Source organism: Chrysemys picta, chromosome 3 (assembly GCF_011386835.1).
Source record: "Chrysemys picta bellii isolate R12L10 chromosome 3, ASM1138683v2, whole genome shotgun sequence".
Taxonomy (NCBI): domain Eukaryota; kingdom Metazoa; phylum Chordata; order Testudines; family Emydidae; genus Chrysemys; species Chrysemys picta.
The window spans coordinates 139218304-139240625 of record NC_088793.1 but is presented as its reverse complement, the minus strand read 5'-3'; the positions used below and the strand labels follow the sequence as shown (position 1 = coordinate 139240625).

The 22322-nt window shown below is 40.3% G+C and overlaps 1 protein-coding gene across 18 annotated transcripts in view; it reads left to right on the top strand.

Annotated features, from left to right (window-relative positions):
* CEP170 (centrosomal protein 170) overlaps window positions 1–22322 on the top strand; it is a 198655-nt gene that overhangs the window by 59360 nt on the left and 116973 nt on the right. For 15 of the 18 annotated variants that reach the window (XM_065589131.1, XM_065589143.1, XM_065589146.1 and 12 more), the window contains 5 exons: window positions 3744–3833; window positions 14348–14429; window positions 17638–17693; window positions 18599–18761; window positions 21409–21543. In XM_065589131.1, the coding sequence (XP_065445203.1) occupies window positions 3744–3833; window positions 14348–14429; window positions 17638–17693; window positions 18599–18761; window positions 21409–21543 (526 nt within the window). Of the gene's footprint in view, window positions 1–3380; window positions 3440–3743; window positions 3834–14347; window positions 14430–17634; window positions 17694–18598; window positions 18762–21408; window positions 21544–22322 lie in introns of those variants that run through there. The other 3 variants (XM_065589142.1, XM_005300526.5, XM_065589144.1) reach the window with 2 other exon arrangements.

The following is a 22322-nucleotide window of genomic DNA, read 5'->3' as shown; positions in this document are numbered from 1 at the left end:
CGCATTGTGTTGTCACTGAAGCTTCCTACCCTTATTTCTATACCTGCATATGGCTAGTAGGTGTCTGTGAATTTTCTCAAGCTCTGTTCTGTTTTAATTACTATATACTTAAGGTCCTAGATGAAGTTCTGAAATTACTATAAAAGTCAGTTTCAAATGGCATAGTCCCCGACATCACCTCACCCCCCTCAAAACAGCCACATTTCTAAGACTAATCAATATTGAACTGGATTTTTTTTTTTGGACTTTTCAAGACCTTGTAGATCCGTGGTTCTCAACCAGCATCCCAATCAGCACACATCTGCACCCCTGTGACATCCGCAGGGCCATACAGGTAGTATATATATTGTGTGGATATGGCCCACATAACACAGAAAGAGCTGCACATGCAGCCCTCAATGGTAAATAGGTTGAGAACCACTGTTCTACATTATACATTTTTTTGAGCAGGAACTGTCTTCTTTGTAGCACAGTTTGGCCCTGATCCTAATTTGTTCCTCTGTTCAAAAATGAGTGCTATCAATAAAATCTCATAGAGAAGAGAAAGGTGATAGGCTGCAAGTTTAAATTGAAGATCACAAGTAATGCCAGAGAGAAAATCCCAATCTGGAATCCATGCAGCATTTGAGTCCTTAAAACCAACAGCAGCAAAAATAAATATATATATTTATATATATATTTATATATATATATGCCTATTAAAAAGTGAGAAAGATGAATAAGACATTGGCAACCATAAAATGGTGAAAAGATTCCAGACCTTACCATTCTAGCGGCAATGATTGAGAGAGATGTTAGTCCTACCAATGCAGAGAAGATATGTGCTAAAATATTCCAAGACTCTGGGAACCTTTTTTTGTGTTTTTTAATTTAAAAATCCATTTTATGGTAAGTAACATATAAAATCTTTAATCCTACACTTTCCAAATTTGTCAGAAATTCTTCTCATACCTGATATTAAGCATACCAATTTCTAATAAATTAGTTACTCCAGTCAAAAGTTAGAGAGGATAGAAAATAGAACTTAGAATTGGAGGGTAGGGGGGACAGGAAGCTAGCCTCTCCTTAACTGTGGAACCTTTACTGGTGGTGTCATACTGAGTATGTTTGATTTAATAAAAATACCGTGCCTTCCCTTGATTGTTCCTCCCTATTTCTTTGTACCTTAGCAGATTTTTTTTTTTCCAATCTTGAAACCTGGAACCAGTGTAGTAAATTGAGGTATCACTTAACATATACTGTGTCAGTATGTATTGTGAAATTTCTTCTGTTACTCGAAGAGCAACGTTAGTAACAGATTTATAAGTGACTGTTTCTTTTTGTGAATCTAGGTTTAATGCTAACATTTTGAGCAAGGTAGTGGAAGCAGTTGTGAGGTAAGCATGATGAGTAATCTGGACCTGAAAGCAGAACAGATTATGTCATTAAAACAAGCTCTTAATTTAAAGATCTATTTAATTAGATTGGAAGCAAGAGAAATTCCACACTCTTAATTACATTCAGGAAATATCATTAAATTGTCTGAGAAAGTCGTCTTTGGAGAATCCTGAATCCTTAGTTTAAGTATCTCTACCTCTGAAGAATCTGTTGAAGGTTAATTCTTGGTCACATATTTAAATAATAAAAATAAAGCCTTTTCATGATTAACTCTGGCCTGGAGTCCTTACTTGCTTATCTCTTTTGGGTCAGAGGAAATATGAAAGTACATTGGAGACTTTAAATTGGAACATTGAAGGCAACCAGCAACTTGTCTAAGCCTTGTTGTATGTAGATGTTCTGGGCTACTGGCTAAGGTAATGCTTAGTTATCTGGTGTAACAGATACTCGTTAATTTTACAAAACTACAGTACACTCAAGTTTAAAGGCATAATAATAACCATATGTATCAAATCGCTTGAACCATTACATGATGACTTCACAATGTAAGATTACCAGACTGTGAAAAGCGTAATTTTATAAGTCTGTATCAGGTATGTGTGTTTGCTCAGAGTATACTGCACAAGTAAATAGAAAATCCCAAGTGTAAAAAAAAAATGTAAATTTCCCAGTTTTAAAGAAACATCAAAATGCCTACAACACCACTGAAAACAAAAATTTTAAAGATTTTTTTTTCATAACACTTTATTTTCTGCAGGATCTACATTTCCTTTTAATAAATAATTGTGGCATAGTGAATGGCTTGGAAGAAATCAATAATGGAATACTGTATATTGAGCTTTTCACCTTTACTTAGTTTATACCATAGCCATGAGACAGATGTTTTTTGGTTGTCAGTTTGATTTTTGTTTTCTGTAAGACATTAATTTGTATTAAGAACAGGCATAGTCTCCAATCTCTAAATATCTATCAAATAACTTACCTCAGATTTTTATTACACAACTTAGTTAATATAACAGGTCCAAGTCACATATATGATAGTAAAAACGTAGTCAACAGTGTCCTGCTTTTTAAAACGTTATACGTTTGTGAATTATAGAAATACATTATTCACCTACATATATTTGTAATATTGTAGCCAAAAATACTTGAGTTTAGCATTTTGATTTCTTCTTTAACAGTTGATGTTACTACTAATACAAAAACAGCAGTCTGGGGAAAATGTATATTGCCATATAGCCCAGAACAATGGCAACTGCAGTACAGAAAATGACATTTGAATGACATTCTGCTAACCAGCACTAACCATCTGGTTAGGCTGACCCTTTCCAAACAGAAGCTGGAAATTAAAAATGGCCTCTTCCCTCTGTTTCTTTGCAAATGCTACTTAACTCCAGAAAGGTGATTTACCCACCTGTCCCAATGTTCTCCTAAATTCACCATGTGGTTTTGCTCAGTGAATGATGTCCCCCATTCTGCACTTTGGGAGGCAAGTATATGGCTAAATGTATGTGTGTTCTCTTGTGGCATTTGTGTCCATTGCTGCTTGTTAGCGTTTATGAGGTTTCCTTTTTAGTTTCAAAATGGATGTTCCGTGAGTACACCAAGTGCTGGTGAGCTAATATCATTCAGGGAGGTGGATACAACTTAATTTAACAAACGTCCATCCATTTTAGTACACAAAATATTTGGGACAATCATATTTGTCAGACAACCAAACTTGATACACACATTGCCCTTGGAATAATCACCTTAAAATTGTTTTTCTAGCATACTAAATGATACAGAGGGGAAATTTATTCCCTGATCTTAAACATTTTTATTAAGCTTCTTTTAAAGTAATGCTTTTATGGTGTATTGTTGTGAATAGCGTAATGGGTTAATACTCTAGCCTGTTGATGCTGAAGGTTTAAGTTCATCTGTATTTGGCACAAATATAAGGATTTTAGTCCATGTTGTTTCCACATTATTTATCCAGGTTACAAAACCATCTCTCTGCTAGCAATCCTTGGGGAACACCTGGTACAACAGAATATACTTCCAGTCCAGCTGAAATAGTGTGGTAGTTTTACATTTCATTAAGGGCTTGTAAATGCTTGGAAATGTTGTAAATCTAAACTATGGAGGTTTCTAGTGACAGAATTGTAGAAAATATAATTCAGGACCATGAAACAAAGATGATCTGGTATCCAGCCTGTCTAAGAGAAAATAAATCTCACAAACATACTCAGTTACTTTTGATAAACTTAGTCAGAACATGTCAACTGTACCTATGTTAGCATGAAAAAGATTGTAGCTTCTTCTCTTTTCATCTGTAGCTTTCCTATTATCTCCTTGCATTCATTTTAATATTTTTAATATTTCAGTCACGTAGTGTGGACAAGCAACACGCTGTAGTTAACTATGATGCCTCTACAGATGAACACTTGGTGAAGGATTTGGGCAGCCTAAATGGGGTAAGTTAACAAATCCAAGATGGCTTCCTCAGACATGTAGGATATATCTTCTTTTTCTTTGAAAACAAACAGATAATTAACAAATAATCGTGAAGTTCTTGTAATGCAAATAGGGAGAACAGCTAAAGAAAATGTTTTTATTCCCTGCTACTATGGAACATTTAAAAGGGGCAATGTCAAATGTTACAGTAATACGAGAGCATGATTGTGTTAAATTAAAGTTGAAGTAGAGGAACTTCAGAAGAATAAAAATGAAAATGGTGTAAGTATTTGTACAGCATATATCGCAGTGGGTTCCTGGTCCATGACTAGGGCTCTTAGGCACTATGTTAATACAAATAATAAAAGTACTTCTGTAGCATTTCAGAAATACAGAAGCAACAAATCTCTAGTTGAATAGGTCAGTGTATAAGCACACCAATAAGTGGTATCTCACACTCTAAAATTTTAGTGCGGGGGGAAAGGATACTTACTGTAGGAAATTGTGTTTAGCGTGTTAATAGTGCATTGGAATCCTTTTTCCTCTTTTTTTCTGGGAAAAAAGCATATGTTATACACGTATGTGAAAAAGTTATCCAGTAGTTGATTTCATATAAAATTATTTTCCCATAGTTTTTGTAATTTGTCTTTGCTATTTTAGCATATCTTCTTTTTTCATTGTAATTTATCTGTGAATATCATGTAATAAATGTCAAGTTAGTGGATAGAAAATCTATAATATAGTAAAGAGGCAATAAAGTTCTCAAGAGCAGAACTGTTCATAAAAAGCTTCATATGATCTTTTACGTTTTAAGGCACTTCTAGGGATTGCATTTGCAACCTGCTGGGTAAGCTTTCACCTTTTTGTAAGTGTGTTGAATATATTCGTGTACGTCATAGTAGTTTATTTTAAAGTTTAGCGACTGTCATATTTTAGTAGTCCTTTTAGACTTTACCATATTAACTTTATATAGACTGTAGTCGTGACTGAATTAAAGAATGTGGAGTATAAAACCTGTTTATATTACAGTAGAACCTCAGTTACATACGTCTCGGGAATGGAGATTGTTCATAACTCTGAAATGTTCGTAACTCTGAACAAAACGTTATGGTTCTTTCAAAAGTTTACAACTGAACATTGACTTAATACAGCTTTGAAACTTTACTATGCAGCAGAAAAATGCTTCTTTTAACTATCTTAATTTAATGAAACAAGCACAGAAACAGTTACCTTACCTTGTCAAATCTTTTTAAAACTTTTCCTTTTTTTTAGTAGTTTACGTTTAACACAATACTATATTGTATTTACTTTTCTTTTTTTATGTCTCTGCTATACCTGATTATGTATTTCCAGTTCCAAATGAGGTGTATGGTTGACTGGTCAGTTCATAACTCAGGTGTTCGCAACTCTGAGGTTCTACTGTATATTTAAAAAAACGTGTTCAGCTGTGACTCCTGGGATTGTACTTAGTGAAAATGCCATCTCTTCACTGCACTTCGATTCCTGTAATATTTGACAAGCTAAATCAATATTGCCCAAGTGTTTACTGATAGTCTTTGGTTTGATTTTTTGTTTTAATCTCCCCAGCATCATGCCTCAGACATTCTGTGATAGCTCACCCAACATGCAAAGGATACATATCAAAGGATTCCTTGTTTTCCCAAAGTTAGGGTAGAGAATATTAGGTCATATGAATGTAGTCCTTACATTTTTACCCATCTCTTCCTTCTGAACCTCGCCCATTTTCTGCTAAACCTGATGCCCGTAGCTCATAATTTTCGCTGACATCACAATGTCATGCGTCAGCCAAACAACAAAAATTGCTGGGCAGCGTATACAGTAACTTTACACCTTTCACAGAACTAAAAAATTGAACATTGCCTTGGTACACACATCACAACCTAATTTCGTTTATGTGCTAACAAAATGATCCCAGCTAGTAACATACTGGATGCTTTAAAAGGGTCAATTTCCTAAAGCTGAAAACAAGTGTGAGCAAAATAGAATGGGAGGAGAAATTTAAGACCAATTAGAACAATTTCAGATCCTTACTTATGTTTAGGTCGTTTTGTCTTTTTATTTTATTTTATTTTATTTTAAAAAGGGGGTAATTCCTTGCTTGGCTCCCCTTTTTAGTCAGCCCAGATGGCATAGCTCAACCAACTTCTGTGCAGTTTTTTATTCTATTTTAAATGACAGTCTTTGTAGTCTACTGTAGAGAGATCATGCTGAGGTGTGAGGAAAGTTAAGGAGGGATTTGCCAAACCCAATGGTGTCCATGCAAGCCCAAATGGGTGGGTAACAGAATGGATAAGAGGCTGCCACCTCTGTTCTGGTAGTGGAGCCTGAGGTGTTTGTGGGACTTCTGCTCTCATGAGCCTTCATTGGTCTCTTTACCATGAGAATTACTGTGTTCGTATGAATACAGAGAATTGTTGCTTTGGTTCCACACATGCAAAAACAGCCCTGTTCAGTAAACTTAACACCCCATTTGCCCTGTCTTCCTTCTTCACATACTTGGCCAGTAACTCTACTGTGATCTCCGTAGTTCGACAGTGACACCCAGTCTACACTAAACCCCCAAATTGAACTAAGGTACGCAATTTCAGCTACGTGAATAACGTAGCTGAAGTTCGAAGTACCTTAGTTCGAACTTACCTCGGTCCACACGCGGCAGGCAGGCTCCCCCGTCGACTCCGCGGTACTCCTCTCGTCTAGCTGGAGTACCGCAGTCGACGGCGAGCACTTCCTGGTTCGACTTATCGCGTCTTGTCAGAACTTCGATTGCCAGCCGCCGAATTAGCGGCTGAGTGTAGACATACCCTAAGGCATTTAGACATCCAATGATAAAAAAAGTTTCCCAAATTAGTTCAGCTGAGACTCAATTTTATTGTCAGACAAATATTCATTAGTTCATTGTACTTCACTAGTATGATGGCTTCTTTTGTGCCATGCTCCAAAAATAGTTTAACAGTGATCACAAAGAAGCAGGTGCTGGTGAGAAACCACTTGCAAGATGACTTGCATAGGTAAGGGGCTTCTGAAAATATTGACCTTGAACTAGCAGAGTGCAAAAACTTGACCAGAAGGGTCACTTGAGTGGTGGTGGCTTGAGCACTGTTAGATGGTAATGGGCGCTGTTAGAGCAGCACTTGCTGTCTATATTGGATATGTCCACATGTGGTCAGACTGTTACTACTCCATCTTTAAAGGTTTTTAAGGCCCAGCTTGACAAAGCCCTGGCTGGGATGATTTAGTTGGTGTTGGTCCTGCTTTGAGCAGGGGGTTGGACTAGATGACCTCCTGAGGTCACTTCCAACCCTTATCTTCTATGATTCTACTCATTATGCCAGGGGTGGCCAAACCATGGCTCTTTTACAGTTAAAGTGCATCTCTCGGAGCCTCCCATGCCTCCCCCATTCTCCACCTACCAGCCTCTTTGGGAGAGCTCGGGGCTTATGCCCTGCAGTGGAGTTGTGGGGTTCTAGGGGCTTCTGCCCAGCAGGGAGTGGGGGTCTTAGGGCATCAGCAAGAGAGGGGTTGAAACACATTTCAGAAGCCCCTAACCCCACCACCCCACCGCAGGGTTGAAGCCCCAAGCCCAGGCTCTCAAACTTCTGAAGATAGTAGTATGTGGCTTGAAGGGTCAGTAAGTTTGGCCATCCCTGCATTATGCAATAATCTGAGTTTATCTCCCTTCTGGAAATAATTTGTATTTCTCGTTTGTGTAAATTAGGATATATTTTCTGTTACAACTTTGGCTGTTGAATCCCCACTATACAAGGGGTGCTGTTGTCTGGTACTACGATACACTTTGGTCTCTGGGATTAAGTCTTCTGCTTACTGCAAAAAGTCTGTGCCAATGAGTGACCCTCATTCTAGATGCCTAAAGGGCCTCCTTGTGGGTCACATTTGAGTGCCACGTCTTCAGAGGATTGAAAAAGGACAAAAAGGAATTGAGGGATGAGACTGCATCACTTCCTCCTGGAAGCTGCTCTGCATCCACCTTCTGCACCTTCCCACTCAAGGCAGGTACCAAATACTTTCCCCTTGAATAGGAGTGCCTCTCCAGACATTGCACCAGAAAGTCATCAATTAACCCTTTTTCCAGTGCCAAGAAAGAAGCACAAAGCATTGGAATGGCCTTCCTCGAAGGAGCCAACCTACTTTGGAAGGTCCAGCTCCCCAGTACCATCGACTAATAAACACTGAGGAGGTAAAATGTTACCTGGAAAGACCACCCACTTCTTCTCTTCAGGAATTGTTGGCAGTAGTACCTGAGCCATTGGACCAACTCCCACTGCAGTGCCAACCTCTTTGATGCAACAATAGCAGCATCACAGAAATATCTTGGTACTGATGATGTCAGAGGGGACACAGCAACACAGGACCAGCTCTGCATCTCAGTCTGAGAACCTCCGGTGGCGCTGGAGACACACCATCTGGTACTGGTTCCTGCTTAGGCTGTCTACAAACTTACTTTTAAGAGAAATTCAGCCCTAGGTACCATGTGCCGCTACGTCTTCAGACTGTCCAGCACTTCCTTGCTCAGTACAGGGTAAACCCAGCATGCTGTCCCTGGTACCAACATTTTCAGAGATATGCCACCTCACCTTGACATTAACTGGTGCAACTCCTCCATGGTCAGGGGATTCAGGGTCCTCCTCGGAGTCTGAGGTAAGTTTTGATGACCCTCACATCTGCAATAGAAGATGATACTCACCTTCATAATGAGGATTCCACTCCTGGTACCTATCAGATTTTCTGAATTTCTGATCTGATCTCAGGTCCTTGGAGTGGTTGTGGCTGGGGTCCTGTGCCTTACCAACTGCCTTACTGGAACCAGTTGGGCTTGCCTCCCATTACCAGATATCCTGATTCTTTATATAGATCCCCAACAGACATTGGGCTGGTTCCCAGGAGGAAACCAATGATGATGATGCCAGTACCAAGCAGGAACCTCAATTTGAGCCTCAGATTTTGGAATCTCAATCCATCCACCTCAGTACAAGACGCTCATACTCAACTTTCTCTGCATGTCTCATCATCACCTGACAAGGATGTGGTGCTGAGGATTGTTCTCCTGTCCAGGGCAACTACAGGGCCTCAGGGCTTACCAGGAGTTACTAACAAAAATAGCTACCTCTCTTGGCATTCAGGTTTAAGTGGTTCAGGAGAGTTTCCATAGGCAGGTGGACATACTGTATTCGGTAGGATTTTTTTCAAGTGGATCTACCTATAAATGAAGGCACTGTGGAACCTACAAAATCTTTGTGGCAAATGCCATCCTCTGCCTCCAACCACTAAGAGGACTAAGAAGGTACCCATGTCCCTTTGCAGGGCTTTGGACATTTTTACACCCACCCTTTGTCCTATTCCTTAGTTGTTTCAGCAGTGAATGAAAGAGCGTCAGGGATGGCCTTTTATCCTAAAGGACAAAGGCACAAAGAGACTAGACCTTTTTGGTAGTTGGTCATAGCTGCCCTACATTTTTGTATCTCTAAACAACAAGACTTACTGGCCAGATAGGACTTCTCCCTCTGTGACAATGGGTTCAACGGGGTTCTTAGGTTGCCAGAGAATGCCTGGCAGAAATTCCAGTCCATCTTGGAATGTGGGAAACTGGTGTCTAGACTTCTGATAGCTGTTTTAGATTGGACAGATTTGGTAGACAGAGCCATGGAATCTGGAATAACTAAGCAGAGGTGCTCATGGCTTCAATCATCAGGTCTCCTGCAGGAGGTCCAGCAGATTATCCAGGATCTCCTCTTTGAAGATCCTTCCCTCTTCTCACAGAAGACGGATGAAAAGCACCTCAGTCTCAAAGATTTGAGGGCCATGCTGAAATCATTGGGAATTTACACTCCTTTCCCTAAAAGAAAACAGTTTCACCCTCAGAGTCTCCAGAGACACCTGCTCTTCTCACCTATGCAGCCTCACCACTTCAGGAAAAGTGTGGGGAAGGGGGGCATACAGGATAACTCCACCTCCTCAGTTTTCTTCCATGATGCATTTTTCAACACAGTCTGGAAATTGCAAAGCAGCCTGTTTGATTCTCTTGTTGAGGTCAGAGTATTAGATCATTACGTGCCAGTTTCTCTCCCCTGTTTTCTTCCCCAGTAGGTTATCCTACTTCCATGAGTTTGGGTCCTTATGAGCACAGATTGATGGGTTCTTAGTACTCTGGATCAGGGAAAAACACTGCAGTTTATTTCCATCCCTCCCACCTGCCTTCCCTGTCTCTCTTCAACAAGCACTCTCACAAGGTTGTCCTCCTCCAGCAGTCTCTCCTCCGTTTGGGATCTATAGAGAAGGCCCTTTCCGCTGAGAGAAATGTTTCTATTCATGTTACTTCCTTATCCAAAGGCCTTAACCATATCTCCAACCCATCTAAACCAGTGAAATTTGCATAGGTAAAGCAAATAAGGATTCTCATGGTCACTCTAGCCTCCATAATACCCTCCCTGGATTCTCGTGGCTGGTACGTTACCCTCGGCTTTTCATGTGACTGTCAATCAAAGCCACAGGAGTTTCCTATGATTTCTAGTCAACAGCACCCATATCAGTTTGCAGTCTTGCCCGTTGAACTGTCTGCTGCTACCCAAGTATTTCCAAAATCCATGTCAATAGTGGCTGTATTCCTGGTAAAGGTGCTTTATAGCTTAGTTGTGTACATTTGCTTGTGGAGAATACCTGTGCTTAAACATTTCCAATAAGAGTGCAGGTTCTTCTTCCAGTGATGTCCCTGTGGGTGCTCAACTGTAGGTGCGGCTGCGCCCCCTGCACCTGGGATCGAAGATCTTCATCAGCAGTGCCTGTCAGACTGCACATGCTTACCTCCCCCCACTGTGAGTGGGACGTATATATAGTGCTGTGCAGTCTGACCCCACCCCACAGTTCCTTATCTACTGCCTTTGGTCAGGGACAGAATCTGCAGAATCTTAGTAGATAGTGCCTTACCTGTCAGTTTTAGGCCTGGTCTACACTAGGGGGGTGGGATCAATCTAAGGTACGCAACTTCAGCTACGAGAATAGCGTAGCTGAAGTCGACGTATCTTAAATCGACTTAGAATCACTTACTTTGCGTTCTCGCGGCGCGGGATTGATGGCCGCGGCTCCCCCGTCAACTTTGCTTCCGCCTCTCGCCGAGCTGGAGTTCAGCAGTCGACAGGAGAGCGATTGGGGATCGATTTATCGCGTCTACACTACACGCGATCAATTGATCCACGATAGATCGATCGCTACCCGCGATCCGGAGGGTAGTGTAAACATATCTTTAGTGTAGTTATTACTACTTCTCCTTCTCCTTTTTTCTTTAAAAGAAGTACTTTTTTGTTTTCGCTTTACTTTTATAGTTACTTCATAGATGAAGTTCTTCTTAATCATGTCAATTCCATGTTAGGTGTGGGCGTGCCATATGCACTGCTGCCAGAGATTTTCCCCCTAGTGGTATCTATAGATTCGGCTCTGGCACCCTCTGGAGTGCCAACTCATGCACCGGTACATGAGGCGCCGCCGGCCCTGCACCGTCTCAGTTCCTTCTTACTGCCCATGATGGTTGCTGGAACAGCGCTTTTGCTTCAGCAAACCTCTAATGATTTCTTCTGATTCCTGTTGTAAACAATTGTTAGTAGTTTTCGTTACAGTTAAGTATTGTATAGTTTCTCACTATTAGTTAGTCCCCTTACGGGACATTGTTCCCGGGGTGGGCCATGCCCCGGGCTTCAAACCATGTGCGGTGTGTGCTAAGCCCATGCCGGTCAGCGACCCTCACTCCAGCTGCTTTAACTGTTTCGGGAAGCCCACGTTCATTGTAAGTGCACGATTTGCAGGGGCTTCTGCCTGCGAACCCAAAAGGAAAGGGACATCCTGATGAAAGCTGCTCTGAGATCGATGTCCGACCCAAGTCGGCCAGACTCGGCACTGAACATGTCCGCCTCAGTGCTCTTCCAGCACTGTGTCCTCCTCGGCACTATTCAACATCCCCCGCACCAAGAAATAGATAAAAGAAGTGCACCAAGATAGGGTGCTCCCTGGTGCCCGCGGGGAATACGAAAGACTTAGAAAGAGAGTTGTGACCCGCATCAGGCCTCTCTGTCCTGCAGAGGTGTGCAATCTCACCAGCTCAGTCTGGGACCCGCCCCGTGCACACGGCAAAGATGTGCCACATCTTAGGGCTCAGTCCATGCCTGAGGCCTTCCAGACAGCTAAGGACCTCATGGCTTTGCTGGTCCTGCCTACACCCTGTAATCGGTAGTCAGTTACCAAGCCAGCTAAGATAGTTGTCTTGTGGGGCAAACCTGCTTTAGTGTCCCCACAGTGTTCCCCTACATGGCACCGGCTACCATATCTGAGTGCGTCCTGAACCTCAAGATAGCATTCCCCAGCTGGCTTGCAATGGTCACTGTCCACCAGGAGCCGATCACCTGAGCCCCAGCACCATGCTTCCAACTCTAGACTTTGGTTGCCGGAACCCAGATATTGGTCCTCGGAGTGGCACCAATCTCCTGAGCAGAGACGACGCTCACCAGAGTCTCGACGATGATCCCCGGACTCCTGGCACCGATCACCAGTCTCCCATAGCCAGTCCCTGGAGCATCACTCCCCAGCAGCCTATCATAGCCATTAGAAGTGTGCCTCGGGTGCGCTCCCATAGTCTTCCTACAAGGAATCCTCATTGGATTCCGAGACTGCGCCCCTGCAAAAGAGGCACCATCACCGGCATACCCAACCGGATGTGGGCACCGTTCTGCCCATGGGCCTGTGGCCCCTGAGTCAATGGCCAGTTCAGTGGCAATGCTGGAATCCATGGGGGTTCCCTGCGGTCCTGAGACATTTCTCCCATCCAACTTTGGTGGAGGTGTCCGAGAGGTGTGTCATGATCCCTCCCGCGCCCCCTCTGTGAGCAAGAAGGGGTGTCACTGCCAGCTGTCATGACCACCCTTTCCAACAGAGCTCAAGCTTTGTCAGCAGTCTTCCTTGTGCAGGTACTAATACAGGACATCTGCAGAGCCGTGACCTGGTCTTCAATCCACACCTTCGCGTCCCATTACTCCGTTACCCAGCAAACCAAGGATGATGTAAGCTCTGGTAGAGCAGTGTTGCAAGCCGCAAGCCTGTGAACACTGAGCCCACCTCCAGGGATACTGCTTGTGAGTCACCTAATATGGAATCAGCAGGAGCAAGCACTCGAAGAAGAAAAAATGGTTACCTACCTTTCATAACTGTTGTTAAAGATGTTTTGCACATGTCCATTCCATGACCCACCTTCCTACTCCACCGTTGGAGTTGATGTCAAGAAGGAACTGAGAGCATGCAGGGCCAGCAGTGCCTTATATACCGGTGCATGAGCACAGCACTCCAGAGGATGCCAGAGCTGATCCTATGGATACCACTAGGGGAAAAATCTCCAGCAGCGTTGTATGCAGTGCACGCACACCTAACATGGAATGGACATGAGCAACACATCTCGAAGAACACCAGTTACGAAAGGTAGGTAAGCATTTTTTCTTGCCACTAGGACAGGCAAAAACAGGTATTTTTGTGTTCATTTCTCATGAAAGATGCTCAAGTACCATGCTGACATGCAATCTTATGAAAAACTAGACAGAGAAATGGCTTCTTTGCTTAATTCAGGCAGCCAGAAAAGGTTCCACTAACATTTTGGGGAAGGAGTTTCATTTCTGTATTCTCAGGAAAAGTGCAAGTTTCATCCAAAATTAGATTTAAGTGGACAAAACAAATATTTGAAGATTCAAATTCCGGGCATACATTAATAGTTCAAGAATTTTGTGGGTGGTTTTTTTGGGAGGTAGTGGCTCCCAACCTCCAAGATGCTTGCATCAATTTAAGTTGTGCCATCCTATTACAAAATCATGTAATTATAGATGCCTCCAGTTTAGAATATGGTGGTCATCCAAGCCATCTTTGAATATAAGGCCTGTGGACATCAGAAGAAATTAGATTTCATATGGACATAATCAATTAAACAATTCTCCTAGCACTGAAAGCCTTTCTTTCTAAGATTAAAGATTAGTCTTTGCGGAACTAGACAAGCAGTGCCACAGCAAGGCAGTACTTCTGACTCCATGCCATTTCATGTCCAGTCCTCATTTAATTTTTTCACAAAAGAGTCAGTTAACATTCTTGAAATAACTCCAAAACTGAACAGCTCTATGGATTGGATAAACAAGGCTACCAGGAAAAAAATATTTGATGGAACAGCATATTGTAGTAATGAACAATTCCCGTACATACTACTAATAAGATTAAAATGGTAATAAGCTTTACAAGGTTAGTCTGATTATACCACCCTGATTTGCTGGCTCTAATATTTCACTTTCTTCTTGAAATACTTTGTTAGGCATGTAATAGCACTACACAATTGTTTAATTCACCAATAGGATCATGCATCATTAACCAGTAATGTTAATTATGTAGTGCTGCAACCTCTTATGCAAAATTAGATTGGTACTGGAAGTTTTATTACATTTTGAAGTATAACAATATCTGTTCTCTCCTTTTTATTTTGTAGACGTTTGTGAATGATGTGAGGATTCCTGAACAGACATACATTACTCTGAAGCTTGAAGATAAATTGAGATTTGGCTATGATATCCTTGTTATAAAAATGTACAGCTATTTGCAATGCATTTTTCTTGTAAAAGTATATTAGCTCTTCTTAGCTTAACTGATCATAAAGTGATCTGATTTGCGTGCTTTTCATATTTCTTTAGTATTTATTAGAAGTAAATCTGCAGCATATATTCCTTTGCCCATTAAGAAAATATGAATTGACGAGAACCAATTTTAGAAGTAGTTTTAGAAGTAGTATGCCCAGTGGCAAATCAATGGACTAAGGAACGTTCTCTGAAAAACAAGGGCTAAAGTAAGAACTTTAGACAACTAAATTGTTGCTGAATGTTACAAGTTCCCGCTAGTATCAGATATTAGCTGTGCTGCTGAAAGTACCATGCCCATCTTCATAATACTCCATGCATTTCAGTGAAATGTTAGTGAACAGCAGCAGTAACATAGAGAAGGTGAAGAATCAGTAGCGAACAGCTATACGTGCACATTGAGGAAGACAATGCTGGTTACTTAGTGAATGCTGATAAATACCTTGTAACTTGCACTATATTTCATATAAATGCTTTAAACTCTAATTCAAAGAGAAATATGGAATTAATTTGTGCTGGTTGTTACGGTCAATGTCTCTGGTGAGGTTTTCATAAAGGAACTAGGAAGAACATAATCAGCCCAACTCCAGAGAGAAAATCAACTTCTCCTACACTGAGTGGAACAAAATTTCCTGTCTCTATGTATGTTGCCCATCAAGACGGAGATGAACAACAAGACTTACATATGGTAAAAGTGAGATTAAGCAATGTGAAATGTACACCCAGAAATATCCTCGTTTTAAGTCAGTTTGGTGGGCTGGTGGTTTTCCAGTTTGTATAATGAAATCGCAATAACAGCCTTTGGCATCTCCATGTGTCAGAACCTGGTATGGGAGGTGGTAAATAATCACATTGCTCAGCTTTGTAAGAATCTGTTACATGCCTTCTCAGCTTTTTCAATGCTCCCTAGAACCATACAAAAGGATAGGAAGAATAGAGCGGTCATGTTACCCTTTGTCTTTCTAGCTAAAGAGTTTGCTTAACCTAACAACGGACCTTCCAGTGTCTCTATCTCATAGAGAAGGTTTGCTACTGGAAAAACCATTCCTTCGTCCAGGACCAGACAGCTTCAAAATGGACACTTCAATGAAATTATTATCATCACTCTCATGGACCTGAAACAGAAGTTAACATAGAAAACTTCTTCTCTTGGCTGGTGCAAACTCAGTGTTAAATAACTGAAACATAGCCTTGAGTTCCTCCAGGAGGGCCTTAATGTGGATGTATGAATGTCCCAGCAAAAGGGTGAAATCTCTCTAATGTATAGAGGTATAGTATAATGATATAAGTGTAATGTTAATAGCCTGTTCAAGAAAAGGAATAAATGCTTCCTTAGGGCAACAACCCATATTCCAGCCTCAAAAAGTCAGCACACGACCTTGGAATCTCTCATTCAGCTCCTTACTGCACTACCCAGATTGAACTCCTTCAGGAGCTATCATTTCACTTCCTATCTATTAAAGTAGACCTCTGGATAGCTGGTGTCTCCAATCAGATGAGTTTTGAAATCCAAATGTTTCTCCAGTGAAACCCTGTGTTGTATTTTTAATTCAGACAGGTAGACTTCACAATTCATTCATTCCCAAAGTAAATTCAAGAAATTTTCCTCCTTCTGTTAAGCATCAAAATCCAGTAGTTAGGAGCACTGACAATCTGAGTACTCATGTTACCTGTATTAAGATCTGCTGGGCAGCTTCATGGCCATCCGTAAATTCAGCATATTGGTCATTCAGTCTTTAGTCAATTTTATTTTTGGAAAAAGTCTTCTTCACACTGTAGTGGTCAGATGAAGAAGGAGGGTAAATAAATACCTCATTTTAGATGTCCATGTTTAAAGGATGAGTTTGCGTCCTACCCTGGAGGTGCAATCCTGTGAAAATCCGGTTGTAATGGATCTGTGGACTTGAGCATGATGAAGAATACAAAAACTTATGTGTGCCTATCAGAAATGCCCTTTTTTTTGAGTAATAAGTTCTACAGATCTGGCCTGTACTGCAAACAAATAGATAATCCAGAATAGAGATGGAAATTTACATCCAAAGATTTTGGGTTTGTTTCATTAGGGGACATTGCCCATGCTCTGCAGTAGTATAAATTGTGCTTTTTCTTCTAAGTATAGTTAACACAATCTGTAATTTAAGAAAGTACAATTGATTTATCCTGCCTATGGAAGATGTCATAACTGGAGCTAACTTCAGGGGGCTAGGACGTTACCTTGCAGACAAAGACTGACTCTTGTTTTAGCCCCACACTCCAAGTAGACTGTGGTGCCCTGTGGACCTCACTACTTGGGGAAAAAAGAGAACTTTCAATTAAGCACAGATACATTTTCCAATTGTAGACACCGCGCTAAATGTTAGTACACCCCTACCCCGATATAACGCTGTCCTCGGGAGCCAAAAAATCTTACCATGTTATAGGTGAAACTGCGTTATATCGAACTTGCTTTGATCTGCCGGAGTGCTGCTTTACCGCATTATATCCGAATTCGTGTTCTGTCGGGTCGCGTTATATCGGGGTAGAGGTGTATATTAAATGGGAAAAAAGAATAAGATGGTGACATAACCGTTGGTCACATACACTGATACATAAGTATATCTCATGATCTCTCATGGTCAATCCTTGTCCTCCCAAACCTTTGTTTACTGTCATTCCTTGTTGTATGCCTAATTTGTAAACTCTTCACAGCAAGGACTAGTCGCTTTTGTACTACTGTATTTACAAGGTACATACTGTAGCCATTGTACATATTGTACTATATTTATTACAAGTAATGAATCACAATGTGTTTATTTTGGCAAATGTACTTCATAATATGTTAGTCAAAAGTGTAATTTTTTTTTTAAAACAGTGATCTTAATAATATGAGACTACATTATAGTATTTTCTAGACCTTTTAGCAGCTGGATGAGACTATCAGGGGTTTTGAGAGAGCTTTTGTAAGTAAGCAAAGTAAGAATTTATGAAATTTCTAATATTGTTTGGTATTTTCACCCTATTAAGTTACATTTATTCCATTTTAAAGAAAAAAAATCTCTCTTTTTTGCTGCGGCTTATCTTAAAGTAAGACTTTCTGTCTGTAGTGTAAATTTTTTTTTGGAGCTGTGAAATTTTTCAGGTTGTTTTCCTTATCATTTCATACATACTAATCTTTTTACTGTAGTCAGAGGCGAAATGAGGGTCCCTGAAGAAGCCCTTAAGGTAATAACGTGCAATCACTACTGTCACAGTTTAAGGATTAACTGCACCTTTGGCCTCCCCTCCCCCCATCTTTGCCTTCTCAAGGGCAACCACTTAAGGTTTCAGGTTTTTTAGCGGTCACCTTTCTCATGTGCAGACCTCCAGGCCAGGTTTTAGGTGAGTTCTCCAGCAGATCTGACTTGGGTCCAGCAGTGGTTCACTCTTTCTCCAGGTGCTAGACTACAACAGTGCAGACCAGTTATCAACCAGCATTCACAAAGCAAAGTACATTTACTCTTGAGTCATAAGCATCAAAGACAAAACATTAAAATTAAAGAGAAACCAAAACAAAACACCCACATCATCAAGCTGATCTACACGTATGCTAAAAGCTTATTAGAAGTCACTCCACCTCCAGCATTTGGCTCCGGTAGGTTTCAGTCTTTGAAATCCCTCCACTGGGTTTTCCACTCCTGGTTTTACAATTTCACATCATGTTTCAGATCAAGAGTAAGAACACCCTGGGACAGTTTAGCTGTTTCTTTATAGAGTTTGGGCATTTGATCTCTGGCCGACTGTAACAGGTAACACTAGTCAATGCTCTTCTCCTCAGGGGGCAAAGCTTCAAAGGCTGAGTTTTTGCGTAACTGGCCCTGGGGATTTTGTATTAACCGCCCAGTCCCCCAGGAAACCAACTCACCAAGCCAGGACACTGAAAAGGCATTGAACATCTATTATAACAGAAGTCCATGCCTCTCTGGCACATTTCGATATAATAGTCTTTTGAAGTCCTCATGCTTCCCAAATTTCATATCTGTCACACCTTTATTTATGTATTCTGCCCTTCTCTTTATATGTATAATTATAGTTTGTGCAATTTATTTTAGTTGTGAGATTTTTATCTTTTTTTCTTAAATGTTGTTTAGCATGAAAAATTTACAAGTCAACTCCAGTTATCCCAAAAATCCTCAGAGGCAGAAGGATCAAAGCCAGTCAGCTCCACAGGTGCAGAGCCAAAGGTACCAGATGCCACAGGTGAAGTGCATCACAAAGCTACAGAAACATTGAAGTGTGAAGAAAAATCTATGGGTGAGATCAATTTTTGTAGCAATACAATGTATAATTAGAGAAGGCAGGTTTTTTCTTTCCTCAGATATTTCGTCAGATACTGTAGACACATTGCAGAAGAGATTTTTAAATATATATATATATATATATATATATATTTAAAAAGTTTTAATAATAACCTTCAGAATTTCTAGCTTTCTTTATCACAGCATCCAGACATGAATCTAAAAACTTGCATACGTGTTTTGCTCTGAGATTGCTGAATTTCCAGCTCTTCTCCTGCACACAGCCATCACACCCAGTGCAAACTTTTGTGAACCTTAGCCATGGTAGAGTGGCATTTCATTGAATTTATTCACTAATGAGACTTTTCAGTTAACCAGTAATATTTTTTAGTACGCTTCCGTTCTTGATAGTTCTACTTCATTGTATTTTTCTGTAATATTTTTCTGTTTGAGTAGGTTATAGCATAATTGATTATTTTTTCTGGTTATATTAATATTATTTGTATTACTCTAGCGCAGGGGTTGGCAACGTTTGGCACATTGGCCCATGATGGCGAACTGCGGCCAGTGGGGGCCGCGATCGGCCGAACCTGCCGCGTCAGCTGGTAAATAAACTGCCCCGGCCCGCCAGGGTGCTTACCCTGGCAAGCCGCATGCCAAACGTTGCCGACCCCTGCTCTCGCGCTTAGGGACCCTGATAATGGACCAGGACACCTGTGTTTGCACCGCGCCGAGCACAATGAAGAAAAGGACCGTCTTTGTCCCAGAGAACGTACACTCACCTGAGAGGTAGGAGATATGGATTCAAATCTTCTCTCTGTCTGATTCAGAAGATGGATTTGAATCCACATCTCCTATCTCCCAGGTGAGCGTCTTAATCAACAGGCTATACAGTTGTTTGTTCTCTCTCTCTCTCTCTCCCCCCCCCCCCATGAATATTTTTGCAAAGTTGGAACAGCTTCATTATGAGCAATTGAGAGCAGAATACCCTATAGCCTACTGATTAGGTCACTCATCTGCTAAGGGAGAGACTTGAGTTCAAATCCCTGCTCCTATGAATATTTAAGCATTTATACAAAATGGAACATATTCAACAGGAGAGATTGAGAGTATCCCACCCCCGAATAGCCTATAGTTTGGAGGTTAGGATGCTCACCTGGGAAGGGAACATCTTAATTCAGATACCTGTTCTAGAATGGGAATTCAAGACTGGTTTTCCCACCTGCCAAGCAAGTGTCCAAACCATCGGTCTAAAGGGGCGCACACATTCTCTCATTCTTATCTGAAGCACCCTGAAAACATTTTCATTTTATTGAATAAACTATTTGAAAAAATTTTCCCAGCTCTACTCAGAAGTGTATTGAGGTTTTGATTTTCTCTTCAGCCACTTGTTACATACATAAGTGTTTGCTATTGTTCATGCAGTTAAATAACTAAAATTCACTCTATCGTTTGTTGCTGGGTTTTTTTAAAATACAGTATATTCTAAGGTAGAAGAACATTGTTTTGGAAGAAAAATAATTAGATATATGGATATTTTAAATTTTATTAAACATTTGAAGCACCCATCCATTTATTTGTGGGTGAAATTTAACTCTTTGAACACTACTGAACAAACCATTATTTGCTAACAAGGTAGAAGTTCTCAAATAGTCCTTATTTCCTAGCATGCAAATAGTGCATATTACTGTCAAAACATATAATACTTTCAGATACTCTATTTTGTGCGCCAAACAAAAATGTCTGATATAAAATGATAGAGATTTGGGATTTCAGAAAAGGAAACAGAGCTGTTTTTACCATAGAGGGCACATATATACACAGTCACTGAGGTATCTGGTGTTGAAACACAATATAAAAGAAGTTAAGATATATTCAGTTAGAACATCTGTATGATATTAAAATTGCCAAATCTTAATTGGGTGCAATATTGTCTTAAGAAATATGAACTGTTCTTAATATGGAGAGCAGGTCAGAGCTCAACTGACTGGTTAGTCATGGAGGTGGAATAACTAGTTCATATCTAATTTCTTACTTAACCCTTTCCTATTCAGATACTTGTACTATGTATATTATAAGTAAATAATACAATTTTGTTCTTTTTTGATAGTTATATTTTCTTAGTTAAATATGGCTTTAAAAATAGCGTAGTCAAACTAACAAATATATGTGTGTGTACGTATTGGTGTTCTTTAGTAACTGCCAGCTATTTGAAACCTTGGCAGCATTACAAAATTTGATCAGTTTTCCATGTGATAGGTATTCCAGCGAAAGGTCAATGTGGGTAAAAGAATCATTTCACAGAAATGGTAGCAGATAGCTTTTGATAATGTGCTGATGGTGAGATGATCTGTCTTTAAATGAAAGCTGAAAATAATATTTAAAAATACTATGCAGTAGCAGCGAGATGTAAGTCACTTGTATTTGCATAAATTCCTAAGCAAGCAGTTTTGGTCAGATCATTAGTAAGCTTTTATATTTAGCATGCAGGTCACTTGTCCAGACATTAAATTTGTTTTGTATTTGAGGAAACAAGCAATCAAACTGTTTCAACTTTCAACATACAAGATCCATCAGAACTGCTCTTTCTCCTTGTCGCTTGTATCTAAATATCTTACCTGAAGTAAAAAAGTAATTTCTTTGGTTTTGGAATATTTTTATAGATCTTTCTGCCATGCCTCGTGGTACACCTTTGTATGGACAGCCATCCTGGTGGGGTGAGGATGAGGCTGATGAAAAAAATGGTTGCAAACAGGATGTCAAACATGAAGAAAAAATACATGAAGCAGGAGCTTCAGGTGAGACTGTTCAGAAAACATTTCAATTTGTATTATCTTTTTTACTCTTTAGTAAGTAAGTAGCTCTTAAATGTGGGACCCCACGGAGGTATAAAAGAAAGATGACTGTTTTTCAATAATTAATGACTTATTAATCAATTTTGTATGTTCTTTTATAACTGTTAAATACTGTTGCTTCACTAGTATCTGAACTTTATGCTGCAGAGTGGCCTTTCTCTGTTGACCTTCTGTTTTTTGTCACTGTTTTTGACAGCAAAGTACTTCAGATTTTCATCATATTGGAGTCTATGGCTGAAATCCTGGCCTTATTGAAGTCAGAGGCAAAAACTCACATTAATTTTAATGGAGCTAGGATTTTGCCCTTTGTGAATGCCTTCTTTAGTTCTCCTCAACTATTGTCATGATGCAGTGGACAGAGTTATTCTCCAAATATTTAATAAAGCTGTGCTTACATGAACAAAAAGGATATAAATACATGTTGGAGATTCTGACTGCTTGAGAAATTTCTCAACTTCACTCTGTTTAATACCAATTCACATAGGTGCTGGAACTAAGGGATCTGGGGGTGCTTCTGCACCCCCTGTTTTGAAGTGGTTTCCATCATATACAGCGTTTACAGTTTGGTTCAATGGCTCTCAGCACCCCCACTATGCACATTGTTTCAGCACCCCAGCCAATTCAACCCAGACATAGATTTAATTGTTTGATTCCACATAATATCCACTACACATTTAATCCAAATTTTAGTAAATGAGATTTTGTTAACCAGCCAGGTTTCT